This window comes from Mesoplodon mirus (assembly GCF_964341445.2).
Source record: "Mesoplodon mirus genome assembly, chromosome: 2".
Lineage (NCBI taxonomy): Eukaryota > Metazoa > Chordata > Mammalia > Artiodactyla > Ziphiidae > Mesoplodon > Mesoplodon mirus.
Window position 1 is genome coordinate 14,608,620 of NC_138977.1, and position 22,672 is coordinate 14,631,291.

Genomic DNA, 22,672 nt, shown 5'->3' on the forward strand with positions numbered 1-22,672 from the left:
TGATTTCTAGTTTCATACTCTTGTGGGCAGAAAAGATGCTTGAAGTAATTTCTGTCCTCTAAACTTGTTGTGGCATGTTTTGTGACCTAGTATGTGGTCTGTCCTAGTGACTGTTCCATATGGGCTTAAAAAGAATATGTGTTCTGGGTTTGTTTGGGTTTTTTTTGGATGTAGTATCCTGTAGATATCAATTAAGCCCAACTGGTCTGTTGTGTCATTTAGGACCTCTGTTGCCTTATTGATTTTCTGTCTGGATGATCTGTCCATTGATGTCAGTGGGGGTGCTAAAGTCTTCTAGTATTATTATATTACTGTCAATTTCTTCCTTTATGTCTGTTAGTATTTGCTTTCTGTATTTAGGTGTTTCTATATTGGGTGCATATATGTTAATGAGTGTACTATCCTCTTCTTGTGTTGATCCCTATATCATTATATAATGCCCTTCTTTGTCTTTCTTTATGGCCATTGTTTTAAAGTCTATTGTGACCCTGCTTTCTTGTTTCCATCTGCATGAAATATCTTTTTCCATCCTTTCACTTTCAATCCGTGTGTGTCTTTTACCCTGAAGTGAGTTTCTTGTAGGCAGTATATTGTAGGTTTTTGTTTTTTTTATCCAGTCTGCCACTGTGTGTCTTTTTTTTTGTGTGTGTGGATCATGGGCCTCTCACTGTTGTGGCGTCTCCTGTTGCAGAGCACAGGCTCCGGATGCGCAGGCCCAGTGGCCATGGCTCACGGGCCCAGCCGCTCCGCGGCATGTGGGATCCTCCCAGACCAGGGCATGAACCTGTGTCCCCTGCATCGGCAGGTGGACTCTCAACCACTGTGCCACCAGGGAAGCCCTAAGAACTTTTTTTAAAGTGTGTGTTTAGGGGGGAGATGTCAGACCCTAATGAATTTATAAAGGAAGAATAAATTAATGAATGGACATAAATATATGCTGACAACAATTTATGAAAGGAGAGAAATGTGTTGTCTATACATTATTCTGTAAGAGAATAGTTACATCCAGACGTTCTTTCACAGTTTGTATGTGGCACTGAGGTTAATAATTTCTACCATTTTAGTAGATTTATTTTGCCACGTTTGCTGGCATAGAATTGGATGTACTCACTCTTGGCTTTGGATTTCTGAGAAGGCTTTTCTGTTAGTGGTTATGCAAACATTAATAGAATGAGAAGACCAGGATCCTGTCCTTCTGCTGTGTGGCTGCAAAGCACATTCCAGAGAGTGAAATGGAAAGAGGTCAGTTCACAGGATTACATCTTCCCAGTTTAGAATCAAGAAAACAGCAAAAATGGTAACATTCTCAATCACATTCACTAAAACTCTTCTCATTTTTCCTCTTACTTGACTTTGGAAAATAAACAGGAAGATTTTGTTCGCTATTGGAATGAAAGTGAACTGGAGTACAGGAGAGATAGATATATTTCCCAAGCATTCCTAAAGTGACACAGATTTGAGATAGAAGAATATTCTCTGGGGGAGCAACGTAGGATAAGGTCATCTTGTTCAACACTTTAGGAAAGTTTTTTTGAAAGTTTATGATTAAAAAAAAATAAATGAAAAGAAATGTCAGTTGAGAAAGGAGTCTTAAAAGGCTGTCACTGTAATTAATACACGAGGAAGGAAAAGCACAAGACTAGCTGGTCAGCTAGGCTGGGCTCTGAGCTTGTGATCCATAAGCTGAAGGGGACTAACCTGCCATGACATCTTTGAGCCCTCGAATAGGGGCCAAACCATGAACAGGCTTTTCAGAAATAAGGGCATCCCATCACTGTGTCATGTTTTATAACTGTCTCTCATTTTCTTTAGACAGAGGTTACTGAATCCTGCCATGAAAAGAAAGTATGCAACAGTGATGCCGCTGAACTCCTTAGGTCAGGTCTCAGCCTTTGCACGGGATTTACTGAGCACCAGCTTGTGCCGCGTTGTGCTATGTATGCAGTGAGCGAGTACAAAGGATGACACAGCAACACCAGAATGGCCTAGAAATCTGGGGAAATGGGATGTTGGGATCATGGAAATTTCTGGTTGAGAACCGGTGCTCATTCCTGTCTCATAATGTATGTGGGAACAACCCTTTGTTCTTATTCTGTAATGTTACTTATTACAGCTTTTGTAAAGTTTACTGGATCCTGGGAGACAATTCACATGTTCCCTGTAGTTGGAACAGACATTATTGGCAGGCCATCCTACAGCTATTTCCTCCTGTTCTCTGCTAATAGAAGTGGCTGTGCGTCCAGCCCCAGGGATTGAATCATAGTTGGTTATACTAATCCTATTCTCCTTTGCCAGTGATTGGTCTAGGGTTAGGCATGTGACTCAATTCTGGCAAATGAAACATGAGGTGATACTTAATGTGGGGTTTTGAGGGAAGGTTTTCCTGCCTGGTAAGAGAGAGACTTGAGGAGGAACCCTATGCTGTTGCCAAAGTTAAGAGGCTGTTGTGTGAGGCCTGATACTTGGAGCTGCTGCATCCTTTTTGTGACCTTGAGAAAACAGTGTTGACATAGAGGGATGTCAGAGATGTTGAACTACTGAACTAGCCTTGTAATCATCTCACTCTGGTCTTATAAAAAATAAGGCCTATTTGTTTAATCCAGTTGTAGTCAGGTATTCTGAGTTTATAACCAAAAGCATCCTACAACAGTTAAAGGTATGGGCTTTGAAATCACACATACATATGTTTGAGTTCCAGATCTTCCATTAGTAGGCTGTTTGACATTGCATATAAGTTACTGGGTCTTTCTGTACACGTGGGATAATAATAATCATACCTCATATGTTAACTGTGAGGACTAAATGGGTTGATGCATAGATATTGATAGCGTACAATACGTATTCAATAAATGTTATTATCATTATCATTACCTCTGTGTTAAGTCATCAAAGAAAGCCTAGGGAGGTGGGCAGAACTGGCAGTTGCTCAGAGCATTGGATGAGGGTTGGAAACAGCATCATCCAGGGGAGCCCACAGGAGTGAGGGTGCAGCAGTGGCACCTGGAAGGGGAGACGTAAGGACCTTGATTCTGTCTCAGAGCTGTCAGCTCATCACTCTGCCTGGCCATTTTTTTTTAATGTATTTAATTTATTTTATTTTTGGCTGCATTGGGTCTTCATTGCTGCACGTGGGCTTTCTCTAGTTGTGGCGAGCGGGGGCTACTCTTTGTTGTGGTGCGCGGGCTTCTCATTGCAGTGACTTCTCTTGTTGAGGAGCACGGGCTCCAGGTGCGTGGGCTTCAGTAGTTGTGGCTTGTGGGCTCAGTAGTTGTGGCTTGCAGACTCTAGAGCACAGGCTCAGTAGTTGTGGCGCACGGGCTTAGTTGCTCCATGACATGTGGGATCTTCCCGGACCAGGGATTGAACGTGCGTCCCCTGCATTGGCAGGCGGATTCTTAACCACTGCGCCACCAGGGAAGTCCCCTGCTTGGTCATTTTGAAAGTACGATTGCAGAAAGTGTGGTTCAGGTCATACACAAGTCATATTTGGCCAGCAGATGATTTTGTAGGCCCAAGCGGTGTTGTTAAAGGTTATATTATTAACATTTTTAAAAGGCAAGATTCCATGTAAAATCTAGATCTGTCTCGGATCTTCTTGCAATGATATTTTTAAAAGAAAGCCTCTATTTGTTTAATCCACTCATAGTCAGGTGTTCTGAATTTATAATCAAAAGTATTCTTGTGGATAAAGGCAGGGCTTGGAGGTGAGACATAGCCGGGCCTTGGAGAGGGCAGTATGGGCTCTTGCTCTGATATTAAACCCCCAGTATGCAAGTTTGGCTCTTAACATGTACTGAACTTGGACAAATTACTTAACTTCTAAGCCTCAGTTTCCTTATCTTTAAGATGAGGTTAATAGGAATTACCATCTCATAGAACTGTGAGGATTATGTAAAATAAAGGAGGTACAATGCCTAGGATGGGTAAGTGAGTTGTAAATGCTGGCTTATGATGATTATTCCTCAAAGAATACAGTTGGCTGTGGCTGGGATGATCAGGCGTAGGGGTCTTACATTTTCCTTGCCAAAAGAAACAGAATGATTTAAGTTTTCTCTACTAAGGGAAAATAATCGTCAGGCTTCTGTGACCTGAGTTGGAGGAGAAATTTTCAGGCAGTAAGCCGAAGAATTTCTAAATTTCTTTCTTTTGGTAAGCCTCCTTCCAATTTTACTGACGCAAAAATTTGAGTAGCAAGAGGCATGCCAGCTGTTCGATGATGGTGCAAAGTTCTGCTTCTTCCAGCAGAGGCCTCTTGTGCACAGGAAATGAGGCTGGTGGTGGCTGGAGGGGACGCTGGGCCAGGGCACTGGTTTCCCAGAAGCTCCCCCAGAGTCAAGCAGGGAGGAGAGTCTAAGGAAGCGCTTGTGGGGACCGCCCCCCTGTCCCCTGTCCAGGCTTCAGAGAGCTGGATGCCAGTGTCCTGAAATTCTGGAGTCTTTCTTGAAAGAAAGAGACGGGGAGAGAGAAGGAGAGAAAGAAAGAGGGATGGAGAGAGGGAGGAAGCGGGGAGGAGGGAGAGAGGGAGGAAGCGGGGAGGAGGGAGAGAGGGAGGAAGGAGGCAGCAGGTCTGTTTAAGCTCCGGGGCTCAGAGGCCGGGCACCCACAAGGCCGAGGATCTCAAGGGTCAGACCTGCAGGGAGACTCTTTCTGCTCGCGGCCTTTCAGTTGATTTCATTTCCCTTCATTGTTGCTACCTGGGCAAAAGGGCACCTGAATGATGTTTAATCCTAATTTAACTGCTATGGAGCTATGAAAACTCGGCACAAAGCCTCCGGAATAGCTGATTGGTGGGGGAGAAGTCAGATGAGCTCTTAAAAGTCCCGGTAACGGAGAGCGAGAAGGACTGAAGCCGTGAGTTACTGAAGCCGTGAGTTACGGCGTGGTTTGTAGAAAGGCCCAAACTTCTGGTGACGGAGGGACCGAGGGAGGGTCCTTCCTGGTCCAGCATGGCCTCTTCTGTCTAAGGGGGTGGCCCTGTGGGTGAGTCGCTGGCCACACATCCTTGAAGCTTTATACCTGGAGTCTCTTTGCCTTTCAGAACTAAAACGCACGGTCCCTGGTGCATTTGCTGTGTGCCTATGTTGATCGTCGTTCAAGACGTGCTTTTGGTGAGGTAGGAAAGCAGTCGGGGCCAAATGGTGACTCTGACCTTCCCAGTTCAACACTGGGAAGGAGAAGACGGCTAAGGGCTGCTTTGGCATCAGGCTGCCTTGCCCAGTCGTCCATGAGCACATAAATACTTCCTGAGCGTGTATGTCCCTGTCTGTGGGAGAGGTCAAGTCACCCCTGGTGCTGGGGCTCAGGCAGTGGTGGAAGGGGTGCAGGGGGTGGTACTTAGGAAGGAGGCGGGCATGTTTCTTTTGGGCAGCGCTGCTCCGGTGGTGGTACCTGGCTGTGGAGCTGCGGTGGGTCTTCACAGGGATGTGATGGCTGATCCTTTGGCCTCTCCGGGGCAAACTGTGCTTCAGCTATGAGACAGGATTCTGCATTAACACGGCGCCCCTTGGGGAGCATTTTGGATGCCCTGGCTTGAATTTTGGTGGGCTGGAAGGGACACAAGGCAGTGGGCAGAACCAGGCAGGGTGTTGAGATGAAGCTCGAGGGCTCCAACGCCAAGGAAGGAGAGTGAGGCTGAAGGAGGATGGGTAGGGAGAGAAAACCAGCATGACTCTTGTGGCGCCTCTGGGGTTCATTTGCAGAGAATAGTAAGTGCCTCACGTACTGAAGCTGCCGAGTCCGTTGTTGATGGGATGCCAGTTTCCCGCTGGTTTGCCAGCCTTCAGTGCCAGCACTTGGGCAGCTTCTCCTACCCCCTCTTGGGCACGTCTGTGCCACCTTGCCTTTCAGAGCAGCCGTGCAGTCCGTGATGGGCTGTGGAGTGAGACCCAGGAGCGCAGTGTGAGCCCTGATGGCTGAGTCCAGCCCCTTTACTAGACTGGGGACCTCCAGGCACATCAGCATCTTTTTCTTTCTGTGGAAAATGGCAGGAATTACTCCCCCTGCCTGCTTTTTACCTCTCAGATTGTTATGAGAATAAATATTTGAAAATATCTTGTAAAAGACAGCATTCATGTTTACAAGTTTTGTTTTTATTTTTTTTCAAAATTACGAAAGGAAGTTTATTTCAAAAGCAAAAGAGAACATTTACATTTGAACAAAGTGACAAACTGGTTGTCCTGCAAAAGAAAAAAATTCGTGGCGTGAAGTTTCTCATTAAAAATTTTTGAAGCAAAAATAACTTCAGTTGTGCATTCTTGCCTTAGGAAAGGGAAGGAAAACTGTAAAACAGGTTTGGAAAGAAAAAATCTCTCTCTGGCCAGAGAATAGACCTAGCAACATGGTTATCTGGTATCTGGCATCAACTCGTCACCCTCCCTGAGCTGATGCCATCGTATTCGAGGTTTCATCTCACCATCTTCAGCACCAACTCTGCTTCCTGAGTCCCAAGAAGGAAACCTGGGAGATGGGATTGCTAGAATTCAGATTCTTCTGCAAGTCTTCTGCCAGTTCTCTGCAGACTGCGAGAAAGATGAACTTGCTTGTTCCTCTCCTTTGGGTGGGATCCCAAGCACCACGGCCACTTGAAGACCTTCAGCTTTAGCATCAACATGCCCAAGGGCTCTTGCACGGCATCTAAGGGACTACAGACCATGGAGGCTGGAGAGCGGGAGTCCTCCTGAGTCAGAGCAGGGATAACAAGACTTTGCTGCGGTAACTGTCCCTCCCCTCATCCTACCTGATCTAATACCCTTGGTCATCTCTGAGGATTTCCTTAAGAGAACCTGTGACATTGTCCTTACAATGCATCTTTCCTTCTTAATCCAGGGAAATGATTTTGCCCTTGGTGATGGCCATTTACCATGATTGCAGGTGACTTTCAGAGTGAGTGGATGTTTGCACGCAAGTTGGAACTCAAAGGAACTTCAGGTTCAATCTCCATCCTTTAGGTAAGGAATTTTGATTTGTGCCAGAAACTAGGACCTGTTTGCCAAAAGCAACCCCCCTCCTAATACCGGGAACAAAAGTAGATCACCCACGTAGGTAGCCTCCCAGCTCTTGGTGTGGCCATGGGACTGAAGTTTTGTTTCCAGTGCAGTGTGAGGGGGGAAGGGGCCCATTCTAAACTCCCACACGTACTTCTCCGCGCTCTCCCTTCCAGCTGACTGGACCATCACCCCCAGCAAGACCTTAGGAGCCAAGGGCTGGAGGGAGAGTCACTGTCAGCGGGGATCCCTTCATGACTATGTGGAAGAGAGACGCCCTACTCACCCCTGTCCCCTACTGCAAGTGTGGTTTATTAAAACACGTGAGTGGAGACAGGAGATCCTGTGGTTCAATGCTTTATGTGCGCCTCAGTCTCCTCATCTGTAAAATTGCAACAAAGTTCTTCCTTCATAGAGTTTTTGAACAAGTAATATGGGATAATGAGTGACCACTCACTGTAGTGCCTGGCAGGTGACAGATGCTCAAGAAATCTAGACTGAACGCATATCTTCGTTCCCTGAGGGTTGTTGTGGCATCTTAATGAAATAATCATTTTGGAGAGAGAGATCACCATGGAAAAGCTAATGGTTGGAGGTGAGAAAATGCTGTCTCAGCCCCCTCCTCCCTCTTATTCTAAGAAACTCTAACAATTTGTGGACCTAGTCACTTGTCCAGGGTAATGGAAGCAGGCTATTATAGACACAGTGGAATCTATAATAACGGAGAATGCTATCCATTGAATTTCACGCGCCTCCTCAGCACCTCCCTCAACTCCAAACCCCAGTGACGAACCTAGAAAACCCATGGACAGGAACTTGTCGTCTGGGGGATTGGTGGTGAAACAAAGCAGCAGCTATACTGAGGATTATAGGGAGGAGATGTTTTCATGTCGTAGGTGTTTAGAAAAAGTTCGCAATTTGGATGATTTATTTAGATGGTCTTTAAGATATTGTCTAGCCCTGAGTTCTGTGATCCTTAAGAAAATAAAAGAATTTTAGTTTCATCTTCTCTTGACTGCTGTGCCTCCCTAAGTCCATTACCTGCGGAAGCACAGTCAGAAAGAAAATTCCCCCCAAAACACAAAATAAGGAGGAGAAAGAGACGCAACTAGAGACCTCCAGTCTATGAATAATTCATAGTTAAGCATCTTAGCCTGTTATTACAGGGAAAATCAAGTCATGTGGACATTTAAGCAACATATCTTTTTAGTGAGACTCTGGGCTCACTTTGCATTTTGCCTGGGGTACCTTATGACTGCATCATCCTTATATAGATCTGTATGGATTTTTTTCTTTCTCTCTTAAATACAGGACTTCAGGTATGGCGAAAGAATAACCTGTGGAATCAGACACACCTGGATTTGAATATGGGGTGAGTTAGTTAATATTCAGATTATCTGTTTCCTCATTGTAAAATTGGGGTTAAATATCTACCCCATGGGGATGTCATGAGAATTATCACTAGAATTCATTAAAACAAAGGGGCTGGCAAATAACAGATGCTCAGATCTGCCTGGCTCCTGCCCCTCTTTTCTCCTGCTGAGATGCAGAGGGTCCGGTCTGTGGGTTTGTGGGCCTGCCCTGCGAGGTGGTGCCGGGAAGATCCTCACCACATCCAACGACTGCAGGGGACTCCAGTGGGTAAATGAGCAGCAGGCTGGCTTCCTACAGCCAAAAAAGAAAGACTGCCAATCCTGAAAAAGTCTAGGTTATGCTTGCAGGGTATAGAAAGCTCAAAAGATGACGAAGGTTCTAAGGGAGCTATTTTTATTTAACTTGTTTATTTATTCTTATTTTGGGCTGCGTTGGGTCTTTGTTGCTGCGTGTGGGCTTTCTCTGGTTGTGGCGAGCGGGGGCTACTCTTCGTTGAGATGCGTGGGCTTTCACTGTGGTGGCTTCTCTTGTTGCGGAGCACGGGCTCTAGGTGCGCAGGCTTCAGTAGTTGTGGCACGCGGGCTTCAGTAGTTGTGGCACGCGGGCTTCAGTAGTTGTGACGTGTGGGCTCAGTAGTTGTGGCTCACGGGCTCTAGAGTGCAGGCTCAGTAGTCGTGGCGCACGTGCTTAGTTGCTCCGTGGCATGTGGGATGTTCCCGGGCCAGGGCTCGAACCCGTGTCCCCTGCATTGGCGGGCGGATTCTTAACCACTGCACCACCTGGGAAGTCCAGGAAGCTATTTTTAAGTGGCTTCCTGCTGAGAGACAGCTTTCTGGGAAGGTTTATTTCAGGCCCATTGTAGCTTTCCACCTGTCTCCTGCATTCCTTCTGGTATTTTTCCCCATCAGCTGGTCCAAAATGAAAAACACTCCTTCCTCAGAGGCACAGACAGTGTTGGTAGCCTTTTTGTCTGAGCACCATGCAGAGGCTCAGGCCAGCGCTGCAATCTGGGAGGAGAGAGAGGAAGTTTCTGGAACAGAAGCAGGGCTTCTTATTAAAGTAGGGGAATGTTATTTTTAGTCTGGGCATGAGTTGCTTCGTTGTTCCTGCTGCTATCAGCTTCTCTTTAAAGTGACCTCCTGGTGTGGGAATTGTTGGGCTAGAGACCTGGAGACGGTAACAAGCCACCCCACACCTAAGGCTGAAAACATCAGCCATTGTTTCATTTACTCCTGAATCTGCCACTGGGGCAGGCCTCCGCGTGTCAGCTGAGGCAGCGTGAAGGCTAGTCAGGTGTGACTCTGGCTGGAATCCTCTCACAGCTTCACTCCCTCACACGTCTGCTGGTTGACGCCGGCGTTGGCTATGACCTTGGTGAAGGCTGTTGGTTGAACACCTACACGTGGCTTCTCCACGTGGCCACTGGCTCCCTCAGAGCAGGCCTGGTGACTGGGTTCCAGGAGGGAGAGGCTCGACCCAGGGGGACTGAAGTACTGCATTTTCTTACCTAACCTTGGAAATCCCTTAGCATCACTTCTCCGCTTGTCGCACACCCGGCTGGATGTACAGGGAAGGAACGTAGGCCCCTCCCCTCAGGAGGAGGAGTGTCAGCGCGATACTGTAAGACTGGAGGCCTCGTCGTGGCCGCCTGGAAAATAACTGTTTCTCACAGAGAAATGAAACTGGGGGAGGAATGGAGGCATGGGTTTGCTGTTGGAGAATTATGGAGACTCAGAGCTACTGTTTTGACTTTAAAAATACAAGTTTCAAAAACTGGAATACGGGCATACCTCATTTGATTGCGCTTTTCTTTATTGTGCTTTGCAGATATTGCAGGGTTTTTTGGTTTTTTTTTTATCAATTGAAGGTTTGTGGTAACCCTGTGTTAACCAGTGTCATTTTTACAACAGTATTTGCTCACTTCCTGTCTCTGTGTCACAATTGGGTAATTCTTGAAATATTTCGAATTTTTCATTATTATTGTATTTGTTATAGTGATCTGTGATCTTTGATGTTACCATTGCAATTGTTTTGAGGTGTCACAAACCACGCCCATACAAGACGGTGAACCTAACTGATAAATGATGTGTGTGTTCTGACCGCTCCACTGAATGGCCGTTCCCTGTCTCTCTCCTTCTCCTCGGGCCTCTCTATTCCCTGAGACACAACAATGTTGAAATCAGGCCAGTTAATAACCCTACAAGGTCCCCTAAGTGTTCAAGTGAAAGGAAAAAGTTGCACGTCTCTCCCTTTAAATCAAAAGCTAGAAATGATCAAACTCATGAAGGTATATCAAAAGCCAAGAAAGGCTGAAAACTAGGCCTCTCACACCAGTTAGCCAAGCCAATTCCCTTCTTTTTTTTTTGCGGTACGCGGGCCTCTCACTGTTGTGGCCTCTCCCCGTTGCGGAGCACAGGCTCCGGACGCGCAGGCTCAGCGGCCATGGCTCACGGGCCCAGCCGCTCCGTGGCATGTGGGATCCTCCCAGACCGGGGCACGAACCCGTGTCCACTGCATCGGCAGGCGGACTCTCAACCACTGCGCCACCAGGGAAGCTCTCCCTTCCATTCTTGAAGGGAATGAAAAGTGCTCCTTCAGTGAACACACCAAAGAAAAGAAAGCAAAAGAGCCTTATTGCTGATAGATCAAACCAGCTACAACATTCCCTTAAGCCAAAGCCTATTCCAGAGCAAGGCCCTAAGTCTTTTCCATTCTGTAAAGATTGAGAAAGGTGAGGAAGCTGCAGAAGAAATGTCTGAAGCTGGCAGAGGCTGGCTCAAGAGGCTGAAGGAAGGAAGGCATCTCCATAACGTCAGAGAGCGAGGTGAAGCAGCAAGTGCTGATGTAGACGCCGCAGCAAGTTATCCAGAAGATCAAAGATCACTAAACGAGGTGGCTACACTACACACCAAGTTTTCAATGTAGACGAAACAGCCTTCTATTGGAAGAAGATGCCGTCTAGGACTTTCATAGCTAGAGAGAAGTCAGTGCCTGGCTTCAAAGGACAGGCTGATTCTGTTGTTAGGGGCTAACGTACCTGGTGGCTTTAAATTGAAACCAGTGCTCACTTAACAATTCTAAAAACCCTAGAGCCCTTAAGACTTACACTAAACCTACTCTGCCTGTGCTCCATAAACGGAACAACAAAGGCTAGATGACAGCACAGCTGTTTACAACATGGTTTGCTGAATATTTTAAGCCCACTGTTGAGACCTACTGCTCGGAAAAAGAGATTTCTTTCAAGATATGACTGTTCATTGACAATGCACCTGGTCACCCGAGAGCTCTGATGGAGACGTACAACAAGATTAATGACGTTTTCATGCCTCCTAACACATCCATTCTGCAGTCATGGATCAAGGAGTAATTTCGACTTTTGAGTCTTATCATTTAAGAAATACACCTTGTAAGGCTATAGGTAGAAATTCCTCTGCTGGATCTGGGCAAATTCAATTGAAGACCTTTTGGACAGGATTCACCATTCTAGATGCCATGAAGAATATTCATGATTCATGGGAAGAGGTCAAAATATCCACATTCCTACAGGAGTCTGGAAGAAGTTGATTCCAGCCCTCATGGATGACTTTGAGGGGGCCAAGATTTCAGTGGAGGAATGAACTGCAGATGTGGTGGAAATAATAAGTAGAATTAGAGGTGGAGCCTGAAGATATGATTGAATTGCTGCAATTGCATAATAAATCTTAAAGGGATGAAGAGTTACTTCCTATGGATGAGCAAAGAAAGTGGTTTCTTGAGATGGAATCTATACCTGGTGAAGACTGTTGAAATGACAATGAAGGATTGGTTTAGTGTGCCCCCAGCAGCTGGGCTGACAAGTCCTTTGTGGAAGAAGGATCTGGGTTGCACATCACAGTGTCCACCACGGCACCTCATTCAAACACTTTTCATTTCTCCTCTCCCTTATTTTCAACCTCTTGAGTGAAGAGGTCAGCAAAGCTTCGTGCTGGAAGGCTTTTCAACACTTTATGCATCGCAGAGGCATTGGGAACACACCGAGGGTTGAAGAGGAAACAGTTTTGCATGAGATGATGGAGGAAGATGAAGTGACACAGCCTAAATGAAATGAGCCTGGCAAGGACTTGACAAACCCAAAGCTTTCATCTCAGGTTGAATTTTTTTTTTTTGATAATGTTTTTTTTGCTGATTTCTGGATCAAAAAACTGATTCTAGAGGGAACTGTGAATGTGAGAACCAGGCTATGGAATGATCCCATGATTAGAAGGAATAATCTTAGAAAAATATTTGTAGAGATCAAACAAGATGAGCTCATCAATTTACTTTTCCTTTTATTATAAAAGTAAAATAAAAAATAGCATTTATAAATCCAACGTTTTTTCCTTTAAAGTATTTGATCTAAAAAACATATTTACAATAGCAAAATGCAGCCAAAGGGGGGAAATACCATTTTCCGGACTGATTGTAACCATGTTTAAATACTGAAATGTACATATTCTTTTTTCAAATCACAGAGAGGACCACATTAGGAAAAGCAGTGATTTTTTTTTTTTTTTCCAGCCACTCAGCTTGCGGGATCTTATAGTTCCCCAACCAGGGATCGAACCCGGGCCTCCTGCAGTGGAAGCACCAAGTCCTAACCACAGGACAGCCAGGAAAGTCCTAATGAGCCTTTTTTTTTTTTTTTTAAATCACACACCAAATAACTCTCACCTTAAAATATCCCTTTTCATAATCCTTAATCTGAATGCACAACTGTGCTATGGACAGCCAGAAGGAACACCCAGTAGGGACTATGACAACTTTTAATGACAGTGGGAAAGCAGCAGAGGGACAGCAGCAATGATAACAGAAAGCAGCTGGTAAAGCTCAACAAGCTACCGCACTCCCAAAGGGGCGTCAGCCCAGCCGCGGGCTGTGATCGTAGATACTATCGGTAAGTCAGCTGAACTAAAATTCATTTCAGAACCAAAGAAGAAATCCACGTTTAAGGCCTTGAATTACACCCCAGAGCGATCCAATCAGGCCGGTATTCCTCGGAGCACCTTCAGATGCACTTCCTTCCTCTGGACCATGCGATGGAATTTCAGAGCTTTGGTTTACTCGGTGTTGGAAGCTGCCAGCAGGCTAAATTTTGCCTTCTAGAGGTCCTTCCTGCCCGTAATCGTGGGGCACTTTGTTAAGAGTTAGCGACGAGCTGCCGCTGGTCAGAGACTCTGTGAAGCTGAGTTTGCGGAAGGACGTCTCTACGCCGCTATCACAGACGCTGTCGTCCTGGAACTCGTCTGGGGGGAGAAAGCACGGACTCACAGGGGCGCACGGGAACGCGGCCAGGCCCTCACTCTTATGCCCCTGCCATCCCCGCTGGGCTCCCGTGTGCATCTGGAAGGCTCGTGGGTCACCACGGGCCCACCCTACGCCGCCCCAGGTGTTGCTACTGTTCACGGGGGTGGGGTGGGGACAGAAAACACTGAGCTTTATAGAAAAGTGTGAAAACGTCAAAGTTAGCCGAGTGTTTTCACCTCTTTCTTATAATCTAGCCTCATGTTTATCAGAATCCTTTCTGAATTCTCTAGACTCAAAGTGTACCTTTTTTTTTTTTTTTCTTAGAAATTAGGTGTATTTTTTCCACCCACGGTATCACCTGTTTTATAGCTGGGGAAATTGCCGAATGTAGGCAAAAGAAATTGGTGACAGAAGTAGGAAATACAACTGAGATCTCTCTCTGGGCCTCGCATGCTGTTAGACACTCTGCACTGCCTCAAAAATATCTTGGTAGCCAAAAAAGTAAGGTGATTTTGATGAAAATGAGCCTCTACTGGGCAATTAGGTCAGATTCTCCTTTGAGAAGTGTCTTTAGGGATCTGAGCAATGTGAATTACCTCCTATAGGGAGAGAGTGACCAAGGAAACAGAAGTCTACCATACACGGATCAAAAAGCTATCTTCTTGTATATTAAACTCCAACGTTAAAACGTGAAGACCTTAATGGCGGTGGCATGGCTATTGTTATTGATGTCTTCAACCCATCAACCTTTATGGGTTTCTGTTATGTGCTAGGAACTGTGAGGTATTTTAAAAATAACTACAAATTGAGGGCTTAAGGCTTTTTAAAAGGTAAGTATTTACCTACTTCTTTGTGTAGACGGAGCGTCAGGTCATATGACAGATGTGGGTGGTTTTCTGGTGGATACGCTAGTCCTTTCTAAACCGTGCACAACACCTGTCCTCACTCCCCTAGGAAGGGCCCTCCCACCCCAGCAAGGTGACACCGGTGCTGAAACTGAACGGCAAGAAGGAGCCCGCCAGGTAAGGGCCTTTGCAGGGAAGGGGACGAGAAAGCTCAAAGACCCTGAGCCTGGATCGGACTAGTGATCTGGGGGTGGGGTGGGGGTGGCGCAGAAGGAACACGCGGCAGGGCGGGGGGCAGGAGGAAGGGCCCGTGAAAGCGATGTTTGAAGGAGAGCAGATAAAGCAGGGAATCGGTCTTTGCGGCTCACTGCCCCATCTGCAACGCCCGCAACACTGCTGGGTGGGCGCGCCAGATGTGCTCGGTAGAGACCTGTTGAATAGCTGAGTGAAGGCGAGGGAGGAACATCATTTTTAAGAAGAATCACATGACCTGTTGTGTAGAGAATGGACTGAAGGCGGGCGGAGAGGTTGGAAACAGGGAGACTGACCAGGAGCTGCCGCAGGCATCGGGGCAAGAGATGCAGGTGGGCTGGATGGGGGCGGTCAGGGCCAGCGAGCGTTCACACGCCGTCGCAGCCTCTTGGAGGATGGCAGCGCTTGTGACCGCCGTGGCCCGCGCCGAGCCCGGCTGTGAGTGGGTATCGAGAGTCCTGGGCACATGAGGACAAGTAAGGAGCGCCTAGGATGGGGCTCTGGAGGCTGCGACTTTAAAAGGTGAGTGTGGAGCTGAGCGTGCCAGGGGAGAGCCCGGAGGGGAGGCTGAGAAGGACGGCGACCAGATGTGAGCAGACGCCGGTCCTCGTGATGAGAGGGGGCCTGGTGCAGGGGTGGGGTAGAGGCCGAGCGCGGGCGCAGGGCGTCGAGGAGAGAGGTGAGGAGGGGGAGAGAAGAACGCTACAGAATTCTCCTGGGAAGCCTGGCTGGGTAGGAGAACAGAGAAATCGGGCTGCGGCTAAAGGGGATGGGGGAGTCAAAGGGACGTTTGTTTGCCGGTTTCCGTTTGTCTTCTTTTGGAAAGATGAGAGAAACTACAGCACGCTTGCGAGGGGATCTAGTCGGGAGGGAGAAAATGCTAAGGCGTGAGCGCGAGGCGGTGATTAGAGGAGCAGGACCTGGCCGGGCACGAGGCGGGCCCAGGCGGGCTGCTGGTTTGACGGTGCAAAGATGAGAGAAGTCTAGTTGTTTCTATGCTCTCGGTGGAGCGAGACGAGGACACGGGACGGCCGAGGAGCGGGAAGCGGGCTGGCAGGTCAGGAGGAGAGAGCAGGAGGGAAATGGCTGTTAGAGCGGGAGAGCGCATTTGAAGGGAAAGAGGGGACTGCGGCGCTGAGAGCCCGTCAGGGCCCGCGTTCTAGGTGGGGTGACGGGTCGGCGCTGTGGACGCGGCCAGGAGGCGGAAGGGAGGAGGAGAGACAGGACCACAGGAGGGGAGCCTGGGCAGCGGTGGGAGACGTCGCAGCGTCCGTCCACAGCCTGGGGCGCTCGTCCTGCCTCCACCGACCCGGGTCTGCACGTTTCTCTCTCTCTCATAAATTTAAGAAGCGAGACAAGTAATGCTGGCCGTCACCACCTGCAGCCTGCTATTCTGGTATTTACCGTGAACCTGAGCGACTCGGGTGCCCATGTGGCTGTCGTGGGGACAGCCCCTCCCCTGAATGGTCGCGTCCGGAGGGGAAGACAGTACAACCTATGGTCCCCGAGAGGGACGGATGTAGCGGACGGCGTGTGGGGGAGATGGTGGTGGGGAGGACAGGCCACAGCCCCAGAGGCTGAAGGTGCCAGCCTGGCAGGGCGGGGAAATGTCTCGACCGCTTTTTCAATCCTTTTTCTTTACCTATTTGCTGCCCTGTGGAGGCAGGCGAGCAGGGCAGCGAGTGGGCCTGGGGGGCAGCCTCCACCAGGCTGGTGGCCGCGCTGCCCGACGCGCAGAAGGCCTCCTGGATCACTTCAATGGCTTCGGTGTAGCCCATCTGCCTCAGGGCCTCCACCAGCTCTTTTATTGTCCCCCCAGAGACCTGCGAGACAGAAACGAAGAAGGAGGATGTCTCTGCGTTCAAAGCTGTGCGGGGACAAGCAGGCAGGCTGTAAACACAACAGCACGCCCCTTCCCCTGAGATAGCCGGCGGCCTGGGAGGTAGCGCTCAGGGCAGAGAGCAACTAAAAGATACGCTGTCTCTGAGTCAAGTTTCCTGTTTCAGCTTAAAGACCACTCAGGCAATCACGGAGAAGCACTTTAGAGTAAGCAGAGAGAGAGAAGTGCCGAGGCAGTGAAACTACCCAGAGGGAAGCCTACCCCATATCCCTGAAGCTCTGAAAACCACTGAGAAACGAGCTGCTGAGGACCTGTGCCACAGAAAGTAATTTCACCCCATGTTTTTCTACCTTTTCGTTTCAGAAAGGAAAGCATCACCAGGTAATGGCTCCGCAAGGAGTCACGTCACTGGTTCCATGTGCTGACATGGGATCAAGGCATGTTCTTGGGGAGGGCAAGGCATGGAGGTTGATTACAGTCTTTCGTCTTTGCTCAGGGAGATCAAAGTTCTGTGACCATCCTGACACGCTAAGTAGCATTTCTGCAGCAAGTCTCAAGGTGTCTGAAAACAGCCAAGGTGGGTTTCCTGCTGTCCTGGGTCAACCCTCCCAGGACACGGGTAATGACTGATTTTCTTCCTCAGAGTTAAGGGAGAAGGAAAGGGATTATACTCCGGCCAGTGATGTCCACAGAGCCAAGGCAAATAAACGTAGTCAAAGATGTAAGACGACGTGTTACCTCATAGTTGTCCATGAGAGTTCTAGAAGGAGCAGGACTCAGCCGGAAGGCATTATTTAGTATCCCCAAACCTAACTTCTGTGCCAGAGTAGCCCAGTTTTTGTCTGGATCAGGAATTTCTAGCAACTTGTAGAGCTGCAATTTCACATCTTCAGTCAGCTGTTTCATGTCTCCTGAAGAGAATAAAGAAGAAACACGACCGTCCTAACCGACCAGAGACACTCCGGAGGGACGGATCGCTGCCACACTGCTCACCCTCCCGCCCCGTGGAAGCAATCCCACTCCTTCACTTGGAAGTCAGCAGCAGCCTACACTGTCATAATTTACAGCTGGACCTCCTCCGTGGCACCCCTCCAGGGTCTCCTGATTCTGAAAGAAGCCCCTGTGCCTTTCTCAGCACGCCCTGACCACCACCCCCCCGCCTTTCAGTGACAGGGTGGAGATGACACTGGCTCAAAGAACCCGCTTCTCCCACAACTCACCTTGTGCCAGTAAATCATCAGATGTAAACTCTGGCTCATAGGGTTTCCCATTTAATATGTCAAATACCTGTTGGGAAGAAAAGCACGGGGAAATGTTACACATTAAAGGGACCATGAGGGAAATCTGCTTCTTTGTAATATAAAGGACTCGGCATGTCCTCCTCAGGAGGGGCTGGGACCCCAAAGATGGAGGACTGGGAAGAGGGGTCAGTACCATTGCCCGGGAATGCGCGTGCCCTCTGGGGGGGCCTGGGAGGCTGTGCTCCACGGGAGCTGCCTGAGGTGGGGAGGAAGACCCAACCCAGCCTCACAGAGAGCCAAGGCCACGGCCCTGCTGAGGGGCAGGGGCACAGGCAGTCTAGGCCACCCAGTCAGCCACGTGTTGGTCAGCGATGTTTCCTGAGAGCCAGGGAGAGGGCTGAGCTCACGCTGAGCCGTGAAGCTGGGTTCCGTGGTTGCCCCTCCCCCCTAGTGAACAGGCTTCCGAGAACGAGTTTTACGAACTTGCTCAAACTGAGGTGTACAAATGCTCACAGGGCTTGGGGTCAGCCTCCTGGCACCATCCACATTTTAACTGCGGGGCCAGAAAAGTCTTAGGTTAAAAGGGAGAAAAAAAACCCAAAACTCCATAGCTCTGGGGGCGGCTCGGCGTTCTCTGCAGTCACTCGGTGGCTGGCTGCCCTGGGCGAGGACCACATGGGGGTCAGTGAAGTGGGTTATCTTTGTGTTCTGTGGTGAGGCTTCTGGGAAAACCAGGCGCTCAACGTGAAGAGAGCCGTGTGGTCTCTCCGCCAGGGTCGCTCCGCTCGACCCACACGGCCCGCGAGGAGGCAAGCGAGCAGTTTTGGACAGGGAGCAGCGCCTGGCCCTGCGAAGGGTTACTATTCAGCTGGGTCGGGCATATGTGGGCCGCCCACCTCCTCCCTCTCTGGCTGTCCTCCCTGCGCCCAAAAGATGGAGTAACTGCTTTCGCCTTCAGATCTCAGGTCAGCAGGGTTCCGAGGAAAGCTATAAGGCTGTTTACTTTGTTTATATTTGTGCAGATCCTCAGAAGAATCCCCATGTCTTTTTATGTTCAGAAATCACTTACCAAAGTTCAAGCTAACCATAACATTTATCCTGGCTTCAGAAACTGAGATGGGAACGACTGTGGTGTAAGTTCAGAGTGGGTAACCTGTAACGTGAATTCTGTGTTTCTCTCATCTAGCTCTGATCTGATTAGGCATATACTTTTACACTCACAACTCTGCTGACCTAGATCTTTCACAGATAGGCTTCTCAAGAGAGATACAGCTCTTGACAAGCAGACTTTCTTAAAAAATAACAGGCGTGTGCTTTGGGGAGTAAAGACCGAGGAAGGCCACCTGCTCTGACATCCCTGGACCTGGAGCTCCCTCAGGGGCAGCCAGCACACAGGCGGAGCCACGCTCACCTGCCAGCTGGTGGCCATATCCAGGGGAGTGGTTCCTGGCAGGACTCCTTCATCCTCTCCGTCCTCGTCCCAAGAGTCATCCAGGTCGTACAGAGGCTCAAAGTTCTCCACCAGGGGATCCGCTCCTGCGAAGTCAAGTTACATAGCGTTAGGTAAACCCACATCTCGTCAACTTCTAACTGCCTGCAGGGGTCAGAGTCTATAAATAGATAAAACATGTTTATTTATAAACATATAAAACACATTTTCTACTGAAATATCCAGAAACCTGCTTTTAAACTTAAAAATTTAAATTTAAATAAATTCTAATGCATCTTGACTGTAAAGGTGACTGCGGATACCCCATGTGGCCAAGGGCACTTTCCAAAACAAAAGACCTGGAACATGCCGGCTCTCACATTTAACGCTATAGGACAGTTTTCAAGTGAACGATGCACCTTTAACCTGAGGACTGAAGGCAGCAGTTTACAGGGACTAGGGTGCACGCTCAGGATCAAGGTCCTAAGTGTTCAAATTGATGCCCAGCACCGCACGTTTCTCAGCCTCTTCACCTGCTTGCTCAAAAGAGCAAAGCTGCTTGCTGTCTAGCGCCAACCTGTTCCGCTTTATTCCTGGGTACGGCACTGATCCTTAAATGCAAAATGCCAAGAAAACCTTCTGGTAGGATGTGGAGTTGCTGAAAAAGTTAGGGCCGATCTTGGAAAATCTAGTCTGTTGCTTAGCCAGCAGCAAGAAACACCTGAAGTAACTCAAAAATTAAGGCTAGAGTTAACTTCTCAAAGGCTTACAAGAGACTGTTTTTATTCAGAGAGTGTTTAGCTTGCTGCCTGATGAACAGTAGGATGTTTAGCATGCTCCCCTTTTGGAAAGAGGACCTTGTTTTAGTCTTGCTGGGAGGACGTTTGACCTTTGACAACTTCAACGATAGGAGTGCCTAACGAGAGGATCTGCATACCACTTCCTACTCCGTTCTCCCAGCTGCAGCCTGATCTCTGGGGCAGTGAGTGTCACCTGACCATGGAAAACAGTAGAGAAACTAGGATGAACAATTTGCAGGACCAAAGATGGAGAAGCTGAACTAGGTCTGTTCCTTAAGTGATCTTCTTCATGACTCTGAGCTCAGGACTAGGGTTTTTGTTTTTGTTTTTAAATTTTGTTTATTTTATTTTTGTCTGCGTTGGGTCTTCGCTGCTGCGCGTGGGCCTTCTCTAGTTGCAGTGAGCGGGGGCTACTCTTCGTTGTGGTGCGCAGCCTTCTCATTGCGGTGGCTTCTCTTGTTGCGGAGCACGGGCTCTAGGCACGCAGGCTTCAGTAGTTGTGGCACACAGGCTCAGTAGTTGTGGCTCGCAGGCTCTAGAGCACAGGCTCAGTAGTTGTGGCGCATGGGCTTAGTTGCTCCGCGGCACGTGGGATCTTCCTGGACCAGGGCTCGAACCCGTGTCCCCTGCATTGGCAGGCTGATTCTCAACCACTGTGCCACCAGGGAAGCCCAGGACTAAGTTTTTCTTCTGAGTTTCTTCATTTATATACTGGAGAAATTGCTACTTGCTACTCTTTTCATGGGATACTGAGAATTAGAGAGAAAGCATTCTTGGAAGGGTCAGAGCTTCTCGTCTGAAGGCATTTCTTAATTATAACCAGTGACTCCCCACACTGTTCACACACACTCCAATCATCGTATCTTGTTCATGGGAACGTCAACTTGACAAAGGAGGAAAGAAAAGGCTGCTGCTTATTCGGGATGTGATGTCAGAAAAATGTAGTGCTGCCAAAGAAAAGGTTCTTATATTTTTCTGGCCTCCGTTTTTTTTTAGAAGGTATTTAATCTACTCTTTTCTTGAATTTGTGAAGCATTTATTTTCTAAAAAAATTTTAATAACCTGAGGTAAATCACATATGCCAGGACAGGCTTGAGATACCAATTCCATTAAACATTTTTTGAGGTTCTAAATACACAAGGCAGTAGAGATTCAAGGATGAGCAGGAATAATTCTTCTATATTTCACAGGAAGAGGACTGAATTGGAATAACACCTTCAAATCCTTGAGCAAAACAGGGGACAGAAACCCAGCAGAGAGAACAGAGTCTGGAAGTTCCGGGTGACAAGGTGTGACCCACAGCTCTGCCCCTTACTGGGGCCCTGGGACCGGGATGCAGAAGTCTCTCTAGTCTGTTTCCTTGGCTATAAAATGGGACTAATAGGGGCTTCCCTGGTGGCGCAGTGGTTGAGAATCCGCCTGCTAATGCAGGGGACACAGGTTCGAGCCCTGGTCCAGGAAGATCCCACATGCCGCGGAGCAACTAAGCCCGTGCGCCACAACAACTGAGCCTGCGCTCTACAGCCCATGAGCCACAACTACTGAGCCTGTGCGTCTGGAGCCTGTGCTCCGCAACAAGAGAGGCCACGATAGTGAGAGGCCCGCGCACCGCGATGAAGAGTGGCCCCCGCTCGCCGCAACTGGAGAAAGCCCTCGCACAGAAACGAAGACCCAACACAGCAAAAATAAATATAAAATAAATAAATTTTAAAAAAATGGGACTAATAACGGGATTCGTCTCAAAGGGTTATTGTGGATTAAGTAAGACTAAATGAGACCGTGCATGTGAAGTGCCTAGCCCAACAGAAGCTAGCGATTTTTAGTGCCTGGCACGTGACAGTACTCAACACACGGCCCATTTGTTTTTTCCTATTACTTTGGCTTCTCAGGGATCTTTCTTGCAAAAGGAAGTCTTTAAATCATTTCTTATACCAATAAACTTTTCCTTCTGAGGACTTGTGACATGACCTGAGGTGGATACTGCTCCGAATTCTACAAGGAATTTGATTCAACGTTAAGAAGATCTCTTGTCGTGGGAGTCAATGAAGACAACCCACATCCAAAACAAACAGGTGAACCGGAGAGTAAAAACTAACCTGACTGTCAGCACGAAGCCCAGGATCACTAGTCCAAACAGTGCCTTTACAGAGTTGAATGTGATTTGCCAGAGAACTTTTATTTACTTGTGCCTTTCCGCAGCGGGTCTGTGGCTTAAGAAGGTGGCATGGCTGCTCTATTGAGGCTAGGTTTGCATTCCTGATGACATTTTCCATCACCGACCGCGAGGCTGCCTTACCTGCTGCCTTGAGAAGAGCTGCCAGCCTCGTGGACCCTCTCCCAGCTGCTATGTGCAGGGGTGTAGTTCCATCATAGGTGGTGCTGTCTACATGGGCATCACCCTAAAATCCCCCCCCACACAGAAAAGGGTTAGTCCGAGGTTCTCTCGCCCTTTTGTCCCTGCCTCCCCCTGTCTGCATGGCTCCCCGGGTCACATTACCAGCCCTGTTGCTATTTTGGGCAGGTTATGCCATTGAAGAAATCCCCACTTAGAAATAACCAGGCAAGGGATGCTGGGAGAGCCTGAGCTGCTATTCTGAAGCGTCGAGTAGATAGAGTAGATGTTACAAAGGTGGAGCAGAATGTAGG

The 22,672-nt window shown here is 48.3% G+C and overlaps 1 protein-coding gene and 1 long non-coding RNA gene across 7 annotated transcripts in view; one reads left to right on the forward strand and one right to left on the reverse strand.

The window, feature by feature from the left end:
- The first annotated feature begins 6,846 nt into the window (after positions 1–6,846).
- Positions 6,847–7,501, forward strand: LOC309793190. Its single transcript, XR_014291889.1, has 3 exons — positions 6,847–6,947; positions 7,160–7,306; positions 7,399–7,501. It is a non-coding gene; the product is annotated as an uncharacterized lncRNA (long non-coding RNA).
- Positions 7,502–12,647: 5,146 nt separating this feature from the next.
- Positions 12,648–22,672, reverse strand: part of NFKB1 (nuclear factor kappa B subunit 1) — a 133,635-nt gene continuing 123,610 nt past the window's right edge. For 5 of the 6 annotated variants that reach the window (XM_082605705.1, XM_082605706.1, XM_082605707.1 and 2 more), the window contains 6 exons: positions 22,323–22,425; positions 19,209–19,333; positions 17,777–17,843; positions 17,295–17,467; positions 16,359–16,539; positions 12,648–13,618 (listed from right to left, as the gene is read on the reverse strand). In XM_082605705.1, coding sequence (XP_082461831.1) covers positions 13,461–13,618; positions 16,359–16,539; positions 17,295–17,467; positions 17,777–17,843; positions 19,209–19,333; positions 22,323–22,425 — 807 coding nt within the window. In that variant the 3' untranslated portion in view covers positions 12,648–13,460. The remainder of the gene's footprint in view (positions 13,619–16,358; positions 16,540–17,294; positions 17,468–17,776; positions 17,844–19,208; positions 19,334–22,322; positions 22,426–22,672) is intronic. The other variant, XM_082605708.1, reaches the window with a different exon arrangement.